Source organism: Rhododendron vialii, chromosome 3a, assembly GCF_030253575.1.
Source record: "Rhododendron vialii isolate Sample 1 chromosome 3a, ASM3025357v1".
NCBI lineage: Eukaryota > Viridiplantae > Streptophyta > Magnoliopsida > Ericales > Ericaceae > Rhododendron > Rhododendron vialii.
Window position 1 is genome coordinate 26,146,212 of NC_080559.1, and position 14,733 is coordinate 26,160,944.

The 14,733-nt window shown below is 37.6% G+C and overlaps 1 protein-coding gene and 1 long non-coding RNA gene across 2 annotated transcripts; one reads left to right on the plus strand and one right to left on the minus strand.

Moving 5' to 3' along the window:
- Positions 1-2,418: 2,418 nt before the first annotated feature.
- Positions 2,419-7,273, plus strand: LOC131319512 (uncharacterized). Its single transcript, XR_009197981.1, has 3 exons — positions 2,419-3,076; positions 6,345-6,648; positions 6,751-7,273. It is a non-coding gene; the product is annotated as an uncharacterized LOC131319512 (long non-coding RNA).
- A 3,458-nt stretch (positions 7,274-10,731) lies between these two features.
- On the minus strand, positions 10,732-14,571 carry LOC131318784 (hexose carrier protein HEX6-like). Its single transcript, XM_058348754.1, has 3 exons — positions 13,549-14,571; positions 12,006-12,328; positions 10,732-11,924 (listed from the first exon to the last, which is right to left on the minus strand). The coding sequence occupies exons 1-3, from the start codon at positions 13,682-13,684 to the stop codon at positions 11,295-11,297; spliced, it is 1,089 nt and encodes a 362-aa protein (XP_058204737.1). The 5' UTR covers positions 13,685-14,571; the 3' UTR covers positions 10,732-11,294.
- Positions 14,572-14,733: the final 162 nt, after the last annotated feature.

Consider the following 14,733-nt stretch of genomic DNA (forward strand, 5'->3'; position numbering starts at 1 on the left):
TTTGTCCCCTATTATTTCTTACCCCCTCTTCGTTTTCGCCAGTCCTGGGGTTTGTTCGGTCTTAGTTTTGGGCTCCTCTTGAGGTCCCCAAAAATAATCCTGCTGTAGAGGGTTGTTTTGTGGACGAAAATACCCCTCGTTATCCCCTTTCTCCATCGTCAGGCCTCCTCGTTTTACTGTTGCCGCCCATTTTTTTGTATGTGGAAGAGAGGGTTTTGGTGGCGATGGCTTCAATTTGAAGAAGAATGCAACTTTCAAATCATGCTTGCAACTTACAAATTGAGTGAGGCAAATAATCAATATAGGTGTGAGAATAAAATTCATATAAAAAGAATTATGAAAAATGATGAGGTGAAATATGGACCCATGTTTAGAGAGGAGAGAGAGAGAGACGAAAACAGAGCACTCTGTTTTTCAAGCGGCAGCCACGGGATCAAGGCCCGGTCAACCGGCCGGTTGATCTATATTTCAACCGCTACTCCATCCGGATGCAGAGAATGCAGCTTGCCAAAAAATGGCCGAAGATTCTTGAATATTATTAGGCCCAATATTCAAAAGAGGCCCACTAAACTAGCAAAACCAAAAAACAAGCCCAATCAATATCTATATCAAGTCTATATAAATATGCCTTATAACAGTCAAGTTGAAACTAACATTTTATCTCCAAAAGCTAATTAGATTAACATTAGGATCTTTAACAACATAATGAAAATTCATTCTAATACAATCATCAAATCAAATTCCTAAAAAAATCACTTTCCAAAAAAAAAATTGTTTTCATTTTTCCAAACAATTATAATTGCATCTCCCTCAATGAACATTTTCTAGATAAACATTTTATAGATTAAATGAATTGATTTTATAAAAAAAAAATGAGAAATACAAGCCGTTAATTAAAAAAATGTTTTTTAATAGAATTTTTTTGAGAATAGACATTTTTTAATTAATTATTTTTTTATACTTTCAATTGTCCAAAATTGATTAAATATATTGATTTTTGAATTTATATATTTATTATAATACATAATCAAATTTAACATTGCACATGGGCAAAATAGTCATTTGACAGTTTTTTCCATTATCCACCCATTCTTATCCCTCCATTCTATAAACTATCCAAACAAAGTCAAATTTTATCCCCCTATTTAATATCACATCCAAATCACATACTATTTTATCCTCTCTCCATAAACATCAAATCAAATTGATATGGGCCAACCCATCAAAATTAATACCCCTTCTATCTTATTCCTCCTTCATATTTTTTACCTTCGCTTTTTTACCTGCATCCAAGCATGCCCTTAAATCTAAAAATCTAGAACTAGTACACAAGAGGCTCCCTCGTCCTTTTAGGGTTTGCCATCTCTCTCTATCTCTCTCCCCCTTCTCTTGCTCCTGCTCTTCCTATGTACGTGCTTGTTTAGTAGGCTTTACGAATCCAATGAATTCGTTGAATTCTTGCCGATCTGGGCTTGAGAATTCAATTATTTCATTGGACTCGTATAGTCCAGAAAGCGTAGTGGTTTTTTTCGTAGATGATTTCCTTGATGCTAATAGTTATGAGATACTTTGGTGGACAGATCCTTGGTCATGAGGTTTGATTTGGCACTCTTAATTTTTCCTAGTATATTCCATTACAAATTTGATTTTGTTTAATTTTTTCCCCCTTAATTCTTCATTTTCGAAAGATCCTTGGTCATGAGCTTTGATCTGGCACTCTTAATTTTTCCTAGTATAATTCCATTACAAATTTGATTTTGTTTAATTTCCCCCCCCCCCCCCCCCCCCCCCCCCCTTAATTCTTCCTTTTCGGAAGATCCTTGGTGATTTTTCCAAGTATAATTCTATTACAAATTTGATTTTGTTAATTTTTTTACCCCTTATTCTTCCTTTTCAAAAAATCCTTGGTCATGAGGTTTGATCTGGCACTCTTAATTTTTCAAAGTATAATTCCATTACTAATTTGATCTTGTTAATTTTTTGTCCCCTTATTCTTCCTTTTCGAGTGATTCTTGGTCATGGGGTTTAAAAAATAAGTATTTATTTGCAATTTTCAAACTTAACAATAATGTAGTATTTACGAAACTAATTTTTTGCATTTTTTTCAACTGTTCAGAAGACCTATCAAATAAAATCCACAATCCATATTGCACAAAAAATATATTCAGTAAGTCTATAGATTTTTAAGCTTCAAAATTGCAAATAAATACTTATTTTTAAAAAATCTTTAGCGGAACATATTACAAATCTTCCCATCCGGATAACCGGGTCGGTACCAAAAAAAAGAGAGTCCAAAACCGGACCGAACCAGACGGGTATCACCCCTCCTAACTCAAATCTTGAATGAAGCTCAAATTTGGATAAAAATTACCCTAAACTCTCTTTCACTCCTTAGTTAAACTCAAACCATACTCACGTTTCGACCCCACAGAGATGTGTATTTTTGGTGTACATAGTGGAGAGTTGGGTTGAGGTCTTCATTCATCAAGTAATTAACCTTCTGCGTATGGTAATAAAAGCCCCCCCTCTCATCGCCTCCGTAGTTTATTCGTATTTGTTGTTCTAAACATTGCCAGAAATTTCTGTGGGGGAAGAAACAAGGCTTTCATATCATAGTGAAAGAAAGGAAAGGAAAAAAAAAGAGGTCTATTTCATTCGTTTTGTTTTCCTTTTCTTGGGGTTCTTTTTCCACCTGGGTTCTTGTAAAAATCAAGTGGGTAATTGTTGTAATTGCGAGGAGTTCCCCCCTTGTTTGTTTTCCTGGAAATTTTTTCCACCTAAGTACTTAACCAAATTGCTGTTCATTTCCTACGAGAAGTTGTACATTTGCACCTGTTTTAATTGAGCCAAGGTTCAATCAAGTGAGTGGAAAAAGTAGAGCATGATCATAGCGTGGAGATTTGGAATTTTGGAAGCATTCAAATTGAGGACTTTGAACACTTTAGTGAAATCATTGTTGTTTCTCCAAGTAATTTTGCTTTGCCTTCCAGGACGACAATAGTGATTTAGATTATGAGTTGGAAGCTCTCCCCCTGTTAGTAGTGAAGTTTCAACAGAGGCTGCTGCTTGTGTGAAGGTATGTCAACTAATGCTTGAAAATGATTTATTTTGTTCGTTCAAAGATGTCATGAAGAAAACTATTTTTATTGAGTTTGTTTTGCCTACTGATGTGGCTTCTCTCCTTGGAAATGGCGCTTTACGTTATCTTACTTGGATGGCCAAATAACTCCATACTGGTTTGGATGCATCTTTCATCATGCAGCCACCCATCGTTTTTCCCTTTCAAATATATATTCCTGTAAAGCAGTTCCTTAATTTCCAAAGCCCTGAAGATACAAAATTTTGAAAACAGTGTGGGACAAAGTTGGAAGACAAGTATAATTTGCCCATCTTAAACATGTGCTAAGATTGCACCCCATGTAGTTTAACAAAGGAACAAGCAGCAGGAAATGAATGTCCCTGTCTTTTGTAACTTCTTGGGCACTAGTGGATGCATGATAAGCAATCTTGGAATTGTCCAAATTTCAGAGATTGGTTTTCATAATAAGACTGCTGGTTTACACTTCTGCTTTGCATTTCGGGATATCTGTTGAGTTGTACTGGCATGTTTATTATAAGGATAAGTACTTTATACAAAACAATGTAAGATACCCAGGAATTTGAAGGATTGGATGGGGAAAGGAAGTAGTGTTAATTAGTTTTGTTTGCCCCTAGTGCTCACTGTAACTATGCTGTTGAAATCCCATTACATATGCACATGTCCAGAGAGATTATGTCCAGAGAGATTATGTTTCGAGGTTGGGAGCGTCTAATGTGGCCTTCTTTGAGCAACTTTTGGAGATTTGACAAATTGTCATTAAATTAGGTTTCGAGGTTGGAAACTTGACTAGTTTCTTCGATCTTTGTTCAAAAAAAAAGAAAACCTGACTTATTACTTGCATGATGTCTCTTTCTACTGTCCATTGATTTATTGTAGGTTGTACCTCGAAATTCTTGCGGATTATTTTGTATGGAAAAATACAATGTGAAGTACACTGAGGAACCCATTATGTGCATTATATTTTGTAGTCAAGGGTTCTTTCTTTAAAGAGCCACGAGTCCTAACAATTGATTTTTTCTTTTGTATAGATGGATTGTAATTCCATCTTGAGCCGGTATATTGTGACTGGGAGCGAATTTGATGTCGATGTTGGCCATTTGGTTCCGGGAAATATTCAAGCATTACAGATTCCACTACAAAAAAAAAATTTCAAAACATAAGACGCTTAAAGATACACAGCCCCTAACCAAACCAAGAGCTTGCACTAGCTGCAAAACTCGTCTAGGAGCTCACAGAAAACGTTAGCATTGGCAACAGTATCTTATCTTACTCCCCTTTTTGTCACGGAAGAACAAAGGAAATCATAAGAAGCCATAAGGAGACTTAACCAGTAGCAGTAGCGCTAGCAAGAGCATTACAAAAACCATAACATAAACAGAAATGCATAGCCAGAAACACAAGTGCAACAACCCATATTTGTACCCATGAACTATATTGGCAGCACTAGGCATTACTATCAATAAGCATTACTAGATTAAGATGCATCATGAACCATAAATCCAAAGGACCAACTCATAACTAACCCACCTCCAATTTAGCAACTCAGCCTCTAAGGCTCTCAGCTCTCCCGGAATCATCATCCCTTCATAAAGAAATTGGATAATTTCAGCGAAAGATTGAAAATCTGCAGCAATGTTAGGATCATCCTTGATTTGGGCATTAACATTGAAAAGTTTGGGCGTTTCGTGAACAACAACGATGTTCTTAAAGTTAGAACCACCCAAAGCAATGTTTTTTTTCTCGTGAATGTACTTCAAACATTCTATTAACTTCTTGCAAATTCAGAAAATTGAGCTTCAGAGATGTCAAATTAATTACAAAACAAATAATAACATTGAGAAAAGGAAACCACCTCAGCAGATCTCTAACTGCAGGTTAACCATAAGTAGGGGTGGACCCTTGAAGAAACTAGTGAATGCAAAACCTTGCGACCGGTTGAGCAAAATACGATAGGCAGGTAATGTCTGTGAAAACCTCTCAAATACAATCGTGTATAGCTCAGTCCAAGATTCTCCTTCGCAAAACGACCTCAATATGCTGGGGTGTGTATAGTGTGTACAAAAGTACAACGCTCTATCGAACACATCACGATCTCTATAATACCGCACAACGTCTTATGTGCTGTATATTTTGTAGTCAAGGGTTCTTTCTTTAAAGAGCCGTGAGCCCTAACAATTGATTTTTTCTTTTGTATAGATGGATTGTAATTCCATCTTGAGTCGGTATGTTGTGACGAATTTGATGTCGATGTCGGCCATTTGGTTCCGGGAAATATTCTCATCTTTGTGCATTATTATAGGGATCGTGACGTGTTCGATAGAGCGTGGTACTTTTGCACACACTATACACACCCTTGCATATTGAGGTCGTTTTGTAGAGGAGATTCTTGAACTGAGATATACATGATTGTATTTGAGAGGTTTTCACAGACATTACCTGCCTATCGTATTTTGCTCAACCGGTCGCAAGGTTTTGCGTTCACTAGTTTCTTCGGAGGTCCACCCTACTTATGGTTAAACCTGCAGTTAGAGATCTGCTGAGGTGGTTTCCTTTTCTCAATGTTATTATTTGTTTTGTAATTAATTTGATATCTCAGAAACTCAATTTTCTGAATTTGCAGGAAGTTAATGGAATGTTTAAAGTACATTCACGAGGAAAGAAACATTGCTTTGGGTGGTTTTAACTTTAACAACATCGTTGTTGTTCACGGAACGCCCAACTTTTCAATGTTATTGCCCAAATCAAGGATGATTCTAACATTGCTGCAGATTTTCGATCTTTTGCTGAAATTATCCAATTTCTTTATGAAGGGATGATGATTCCGGGAGAGCTGAGTTGCTAAATTGGAGGTGGGTTAGTTATGAGTTGGTCTTTTGGATTTATGGTTCATGATGCATCTTAATCTAGTAATGCTTATTGATAGTAATACCTAGTGCTGCCAATATAGTTGATGGGTACAAATATGGGTTGTTGCACTTATGTTTCTCGCTGTGCATTTCTATTTATGTTATGGTTTCTGCAATGCTCTTGATACCGCTACTGGTTAAGTACTCTTATGGTTTCTTCTTATGATTTCCTTTGTTCTTCTGTGACAAAAAGGGGGAGTAAGATAAGATACTGTTGCTAATGCTAACGTTTTCTGTGAGCTCCTTGACGTGTTTTGCAGCTAGTGCAGACTCTTGGTTTGGTTAGGGGCTGTGTATATTTAAGCATCTTATGTTTGATTTTTTTTTTTTTTTTGTAGAGGAATCTGTAATGCTGATTTGATATATGACCATCCCTCTCTTTGGGATGAGGCTAGACATTTGGCTTTTCTGAGTAATTTCGAGGATTGGCGTTCATTTGTACCTTCCTACATGTTGGGTCAATATTGTGCTGCTATCAGTGGCATTAATCTGCCTTGGAATGCTGGGTCCTGGACGCACTTTGTTCCTCCCCAATCCTCTTTTATGTCGTGTCTCAATAATAAGTTATACAACGAAACACCCGAGGACCTTGTGAGGTTCCTGCGAAATTGTGCGGGTCATATCGCCAGATATTCTAGAGATGTACTCGCTCTCTCTCAAATTCCCAACTTCTCAGTTTTTGTCTATGTTTCAGACCCCTTAATTTATTTATGAACTTATATTTACTGTTGGAATTTTCTACAGGGCCGGAAGTTTAACCAACTCACCCTTGAAGCAAGGATGCAGTACCTTTTCCCAATGCATCTCGTGGAGTTGGTATCCCGGCTCTACAGGATAGGCTTTTCCTCCACTTTCTTCACGTTATGAAACACCTTTCTTACCAATTTTAAGGTCATGTGTTTTGCCACGAGGGACCTAAACCTGGTTTTATGGCGGAGGGTGCAACCTTGGAGACTGTTATGTTAACTCCTATTCCTTATGATGTCGGCAATGATCTCAAGGGTGGCTACTATGTTTACTTCTGGATTTTTTCTTTTGCTTGGTTTATGTGCTGTGAACATCTAAACCTTGAATTTCATGTGCTGATTTTGTTTCTAGTAGTTGGTTTAAAGGAGTTGTTATGGTTTACATCAGTGGGCACTGGTGTTTTGTTTAATTTTTGGATGTTGAAGAGTCAGATTACTAGGGTGAATATTTTCTTCTAGAATGACGAAAGTTTGATGGATTATGCAAATTTGTCACTCCCAGCTCACAACATATTGCAAAATACTGTAAGAAATATCTTGTCGAAAAGGTATGTATATCAAGTTAATGATGAATGTGCTATTTATTTATACAGCTATGAAATGAGTGCTAGCGAATGTTTCCTATGCTATATCAACCCCGTGACGTGTGTACATTTTGCCATAGTGATGCTGATATAGTATACTGTATACAGCTAATATCCTAGTCTCTCTTTCGTACATGTCAAGAACAAAATCTACTTCGAGCTTCTTAACCGAGTAAAGTTTTGCAGAACACATTTTCTGCTCCCAGTTCAACGATACGAGCCACTAAATCTCTGCACTCGATTAAATGCGGAAGGAAAAAAAGTAAATTCGTACAAAAATCACTCCTCTTTGCATGTTAGATAGTACTATTGTCCTAGCCACGAGAGTGAGAATATTGCCTAATACCAAAAATTATGAATGTTTAACTTAAAACAATGCAAAATCGTGTAAAACAAGTAAATTCACTTATGGATTCCTCAACCTACCATCACCAACACGAACCAAAATATCCCTTCCGAGCACAATTGAAGGAAGTGTGAAGCTTCTTCACACTTCAATTGTGTGTGGAAGCGATATTTTGGGGGTAGCTGCACCACCCATCGATTCGATTTAATATGCTTTGAACAAAGTCATAAAGTTAAGGAACTGTGAAGCTTTTTCTCTTATCAGAATTTCTGTGTCCCTGCGTTGCTGCACTATACTCGTATGCATTGATGCAGTGAACAGAGATTGTCATTGCCTTATTCGTACTAGCTCTCCGTATGTGAGAACCTAAGCGTCTCGCTTAGCGAGGTGGTCATGCAACCTCGGATTCGCTGAACGTGTAATTGTTTGTCCCATATGCGGAAAATCTACTCAATGAGCACTTTAATTTGGTGTAAGAAAATAAAAATAAAAATGTAAACTACTAATCGGCCCCCGGTGTCAGGCCCCCCCTTGACACTCCCCTCCTTTCCCCTTTGACCCTCTCTCTCTCTCTCTCTCTCTCTCTCTCTCTCTCTCTCCCTCCCAGCACTCTCCCTCTTATTTGATTTTTTTGTTATAAAATTTTAAATACTAATAACTTGTTTTTCACGTATTTTTTTAATAAATTTTATATTTTTGAAATCTACTCAACGAAATCTATCAAACAAGCCTAATATTGATGGTAAAATAATATAAAATAGAAAAATTATATTTTTTACGTAGTCTAAACTGTCTAAAGAGGTTGAAAAATATGTTTCAAATTTCAATCCGTTTTTACGTAGTTTAATTATGCCCATTTAGGATAAAATGAGCAGAACATTAAAATCTTTCCACCGGTTCAAACAGACTGAAATTTGGAACACTTAATTTTTTTAACATTTTTAGACAGTTTATATATTAAAAAATATAGTTAAAAAATTAAGTGTTCCAAATTTAAATCCGCTTGAACCGGTGGAAAGATTTTAGTTTTCTGATCATTTTATCCTAAATGGCCATAATTAAATTTTGACTCTAGGACTCTTGTTGATAAGCCCTAAGAGATATTTGATTCTAAGAGGCCAAAAATTCATTATGACCATTTAAGATAAAATGAAAAAAAAAACAAGATCTTTCCACCGATTGAACCGGATTGAAAATCAGAACACTAAAATAATTTTAAATAAATAAAAAAGAAAAAAGATACAGAATATAAATATTATTAATTAAATAAAAAAATAACAAAAATAGGTTCTCGGTATTTTTGGAATGAAAATGTTACAAAATTAAGGTTGAAAGTTGGAAAAAAATTAAATGTTCCAAATTTCAATCCGTTTAAACCGGTGGAGAGATTTTAGTTTCCTTATCATTTTATCCTAAATGGTCATAATTACATTTTGACTCTAGGGCTCTTGTTGATTAGCCCTAAGAGATATTTGATTCTGCGAGGCTAAAAATTCATTATGACCATTGAAGATAAAATGATAAAAAAATAAGATCTTTCTACCGATTCAACCGGATTGAAAATCAGAACACTAAAATAATTTTAAATAAATAAAAAAAGAAAAAAAATACAGAGTATAAACATTATTAATTAAATAAAGAAGAAATAACAAAAAAATACGTTTGGGTAATTGGTTCAACATTCCAAATGCATCATATGCATGCATGCTCGGGCAAATAAGAAGTTGAAAAAATCTGGATATAATGGAAGAATAAAACAATAAAACTTAAGAGATAAAGTAATTTGAAAATAACATGAATCCAGAAATAGAATAATCAAATTAGGACAGATCATTGAAAGTTTACCGGAAATACAAAAAATGCAAAGAACCAAAACTTGTGGTAGTTTAATATTGACTAAGTAATAAATATAGATCCGCCGGGACGACAATTTCATATTCATATTCAATGTTAGACTTATTTGATAAGTTGATTTCAAAAATATAAAATTTATTTAAAAAAATACGTGATTCCAACCTCTTTAAACAATTTATATATTAAAAAATATAATTAAAAAATTAAGTATTCTAAATTTCAATCCGTTTGAACAGGTGGAAAGATTTTAATTTTCTGATCATTTTATCCTAAATGGTCATAATTAAATTTTGACTTTAGGACTCTCGTTGATTAACCCTAAGAAATATTTGATTCTACAACTTTCTTAGGGTTAATCAACGAGAGCCCTAAGGTCAAAATTTAATTATGATCATTAAGGACAAAATGATCAGAAAATTAAAATCTTTCCACCGATGCAAACGGATTGAAATTTAGAACACTTGATTTTTCAGCCTCTTTAGACAGTTTAAACTACCATAAAAATATAGTTTTTCCGTTTTACATTATTTTATCATCAATTTTAGGCTCGTTTGATAGGTTTCGTTGGGTAGATTTCAAAAATATAAAATTTATTTAAAAAAATTACGTGAAAAAAAAGTTATTAACATTTAAAATTTTATAACAAAAAATAAAATAAAAGAGAGAGAGAGAGCGGGGAGAGAGAGAGAGCTTGGAGGACCAGGGGTAAAATGGGAAATTAAAGGGGCCCGTGTCAGGGGGGGCCTGACACGGGGTGCGATTAACAGCACTCATAAAAATATATAGAAATATAATTTTTTGGGGTTTGAAAATGCACAGAAATCCGTAAAAGACATTTAAAGTGGGACGGAGGGAGTATAACTTTTTAGCATATGAAACGCATAAAATATTTTGCTTGAAAAAGCAATATAACTAAGGTTAAAGTATCTCACCTTTGACTTCTTGAGAGCTAAGCTAAAGACTTGATCGTTCTCGTACTTATTGCTCGGACCGACCTATTTGTCAATTACTTCGTGTCATAATATGTTCAATAATGAAATCAAAATATTATAGGCACTCCTGAACGTGAGTTATAGGTCTATATAGGTTTAGAGTCGGCCCGGGTCAATACAAATTAATGTAACATTCTTAACTAATTAATCAACGAACTAAGCTCTTTTCATAGGCAAAAATGTATGTTTATAACTCCAGTAACTTAGGAGAACTTTAATTGATTGGGGTTACATAGTTCTGATTGTTTAGTCCATTCTTGTGTCCACAATACTTAATCGATCAACTAAAAAACACAAGACTGATGGTTTTATCCACTGTCCCCATCAGTCTTTTCTCCCTCCATCTTGTTCACTCCATGCTCCTCCCCCACAATTCTTTTCCAGAACCAGTGCTCCCTCCACACTCCATCCATCTTCTCCATCGGCACATTCTTCGTCTCCGGCAAGAACAAGTAGACAAACACGGTCATCACCGCCACCCACCCTCCGAAAAAGAAGTAAATACCCGACTTGAGATGACAGAGCATAGCCAAGAAAGTCTGAGCAACAACAAAAGTGAAGAAAAAATTCACAGCCACATTGATGCTCTGCCCCGCCGACCGTATCTCCAGCGGGAATATCTCGCTGGGAATCAGCCACCCCAACGGACCCCACGACCATGCGAAACTCGCGACATAAACGCAGATCAAAATCAGGACCGAAACAGCGCAGCCTTTACTCACCCCACCTTGGTCCCCTAGCTGAGCTGATAGTATCCATCCGACCATCACCTGTGACACCAACATTTGAATCCCCCCAACCATGAGCAGAACTCTCCTCCCGAGCCTATCGACATGGATAGGATCGTTGCTGCGATACCCACCACTCCGGTCACAACTGCAGACATGAGCGATGCACTTTCGCCTATACCCATAGTCCGGAAAACAACGGGAGCGTAAAATGCGATCACGTTGATTCCGGTGACTTGTTGGAAAAAGGGTATTGCTATTGCCATAACCAACTGAGGCCTGTACTTCTTCTGAATGATTTTCCTGAATGGGTGTTTGACGCTTCTTGAGATTTCGTTTGCTCTGATTAGGTCGTCTAATTCCGATTGGACGTCTTGGGTGCCTCTGATTCGTTGCAACATTGATTTGGCTTTTAGGTGATTGTTGTTTTGTTGGATTAGGCTGTTGGGTGTTTCGGGGAGGAAGAGGGCGCCGACAGTTAGGACCGAAGCGGGGACTGCTGCCATGGCCAAGGAGATTCTCCAACCCCATCCGCCTTTGATCTTTTGTGTGCCGTAGTTGATGAGGTTTGCTGAGAGAATGCCGATACCGACGCTGAGTTGGAAGCCAGTGTTGATTGCGCCTCTGTATCTTGGTGGAGCCATCTCTGAGAGATAGAGTGGGACTGACTACAATCAAACAGCAAGTATCAAATTTATGCAAATGCAGAAAACGACAAAACGAAAACGAGTCTAAACAGACTGTTATACCTGATTCGCAAAGCCAACACCAACACCGAGCAGGACACGGCCAAAGATTAGCATGTAGACATTAGAAGCTGCACCATTGAGAGCTGCCCCTGAGAGAAATGCAGCTCCTCCGATGAGGATCGAGGGTTTGCGCCCAAAGGCTTTGGTGACAGATGAGGCAAAGAAGGAAGCAATAAGGCCAGCCACATAGAGTGAGGATGTAAATGAGGTCAACAATTCGCTGTTAAATTTGCAGTAGTTACTAATCTTGGTGTCTTCTTCCATCCTAACGTACACGTCCGGAAAGAATTTCTTTAGAAATGGCTCCATGGAAGTCACTCCACCTTCACAATTCCCATGTCAGTAAAATTGTGTGACCATTCTCATCAAAGCATACTATGCAATGGAACTCTCATTTATAGCGTTTTAAAATCAAAGATAATTATCTAGCTATCTTATGAATGGGTATAAATGTAAAATATTAGATGTCCATAACAACAGCCTGACGAATTTCCCTTGCGTATTTTCTTCTTTCTTTCACAAATTCTCTAACTCTAAGCAATGTTCTAAGGCCGCCTAGGCGCTTGGAGGTGCTCTGCCGCCACGCCAATAGCCCTTGGCGTTTGATTTGGCGCCCAGGGAGATTTGGCGGCCGCCTAGGCGGCGTCATCGGAGTCTTTGGAGGCCTAAAAAAATATATGTAAAAAATAATATGAGGGATGTGAGCGAAGCCCTGCTACTTGTTGTCTTATTCAACTTATTTGCTAGTTGCTATTACTTAATTTCATTTGGTTTCGTACTTTGAAGTTTGAACTTGCATTATGGATACATGGAATATAGTTTGATTGGATAATGGTTTGTTAAAAAAAAAAAAATCCGCCGAATTGCTTGGCACTTGGAGGTGGGTCTCCGCCCGACTACTGCCAAGCGCCATTTAGAACATTGTCTCTAAGCTAGCAGTATGTTCTTACAATCAGTAGAAGGATATGGGAATCGGAGAAGCTGCAATTCTTAGTGGTACGGCTCGAACTTAGGCATCACAAATGCCCCATCTGGTCTTTCTTCGAAGTACGTAGTTGAGTGTGGAAAATATACGGTTCCACGGAGAGTCATTCGTCACTTTAAGTAACTTCAATTTACCGCTTATCTTTTCATTATCACTGATGTTTTGACAGATAATGAAACCATCTGCTGATTTGTGTGTGCAAAGGGAAGTGTTCAGCATCATCGAGGAACGAAATATTTACCGGAGAAAAATAAAAGATCGAGCTGCTAGAAAAAACAACCCTGAAAATCCTATGCTAAATGGAGGCTAACTTGCACAGCATCCTATGCTAAATGGAGGCTAACTTGCACAGCATCCAACAGAATCTGGTAAAAGCCTAAAATCCTAACATTTATGGTGTCATATAAAGGACCCTTGCCAAATTCTGCACTATTAGTTTTTAGTATTCTCATTCAGCAAAGTTGCTCTAGTCCCTTGCACGTTTATGCTGCTGCTTATGAATAAGAGAAGAAAGAAAATTCAAGTGAAGGGGGTTGAAGAAAGAGGGAGCAGAGAGACCTGAAATACCGATGTCGTAGCCGAAGATGGCTCCTCCCATGGCAGCCATCATGCAAGATAACACTACAAATGAAGTCACCCTCCCATTGTATTCCCCTGCTGCAACTTCACTCCCTTTTGCTATTCCCACTGCCATACCAGCTTCCTCCAAGCTCTATCTCTCTCTCTCTCTCTCACTGACAATCACACACGGCACATGTATATACAGAGAAGCACAGTACTGTACGATGTATGGGAATACGGAATAAATCATGTTCCGTTTTACTATGTCAACACTTTTCAATATAGAATTCTTAAACCACACCTAAACAAATCACAGGACTGGTGGATAGTAGATGAGTCACCCTTTTTTTTTTTAAAACCAGATGTCGCGGGGGTAGTGTAGGGCTACCTCTGTGCAGCATTTCCGAGCTAGGGTTGGTCAGTCAAAGAGTCAACCCCGCGAGGGTGACAACACGTGTCACCCGCTAGTTGGTCAGTCAACAAGTAAACTGGTCAAATCGTCGCGTCCATTAACCTCCCCTACAAGAGGTAATGTCAAGTGGACAGTACGGATAGACAGATATGGAAACAGAGAAGGCCGGCTCAACATCTTTTGTAGTCTAAAGCGGCAATCTAGGGTTGGTCAGCCAAAGTGCCAACCCCGCGAGGGTGACTTGTCTTGTTCCCCTCTAGTTAGTCAGTCAACAAATAAACTGGTCAAATCGTCGCGTCCATTGACCTCCCCCACAAGATGTAATGTCGAGTGGACAGTACAGATAGACAGATATGGAAACAGAGAAGGCCGGCTCAACATTTTTTAGTCTAAAGCGGCGGCAATCTACAACGGACCATTCCACAATTGTTAATGGATTAGTTACTAATAGGAAAGCACACCATCAGCCTGAAGATATTAACAGCAATTATATACCCTGCCTTGTGTCCGGCCCATGATTTCATTCCTTAATCTTATCTACTCTAAGTAATGCTATCTGTAATCTTTGAATAATCCCATGAGTTACGGGATTTGACATCCATGTACTACGTGTATAGATATAGTGATCAAAGATGAATAAAATAATCAAAAGTGCTACATACACAACGGTTGTGTAAAACAAAACACACAACCAATCTCTAGCCGTCCATTGCTGTAATAAATGGTCAAGATTCATTCAAACTCTTTCCTATAAAAGTTAGACTTGTTCT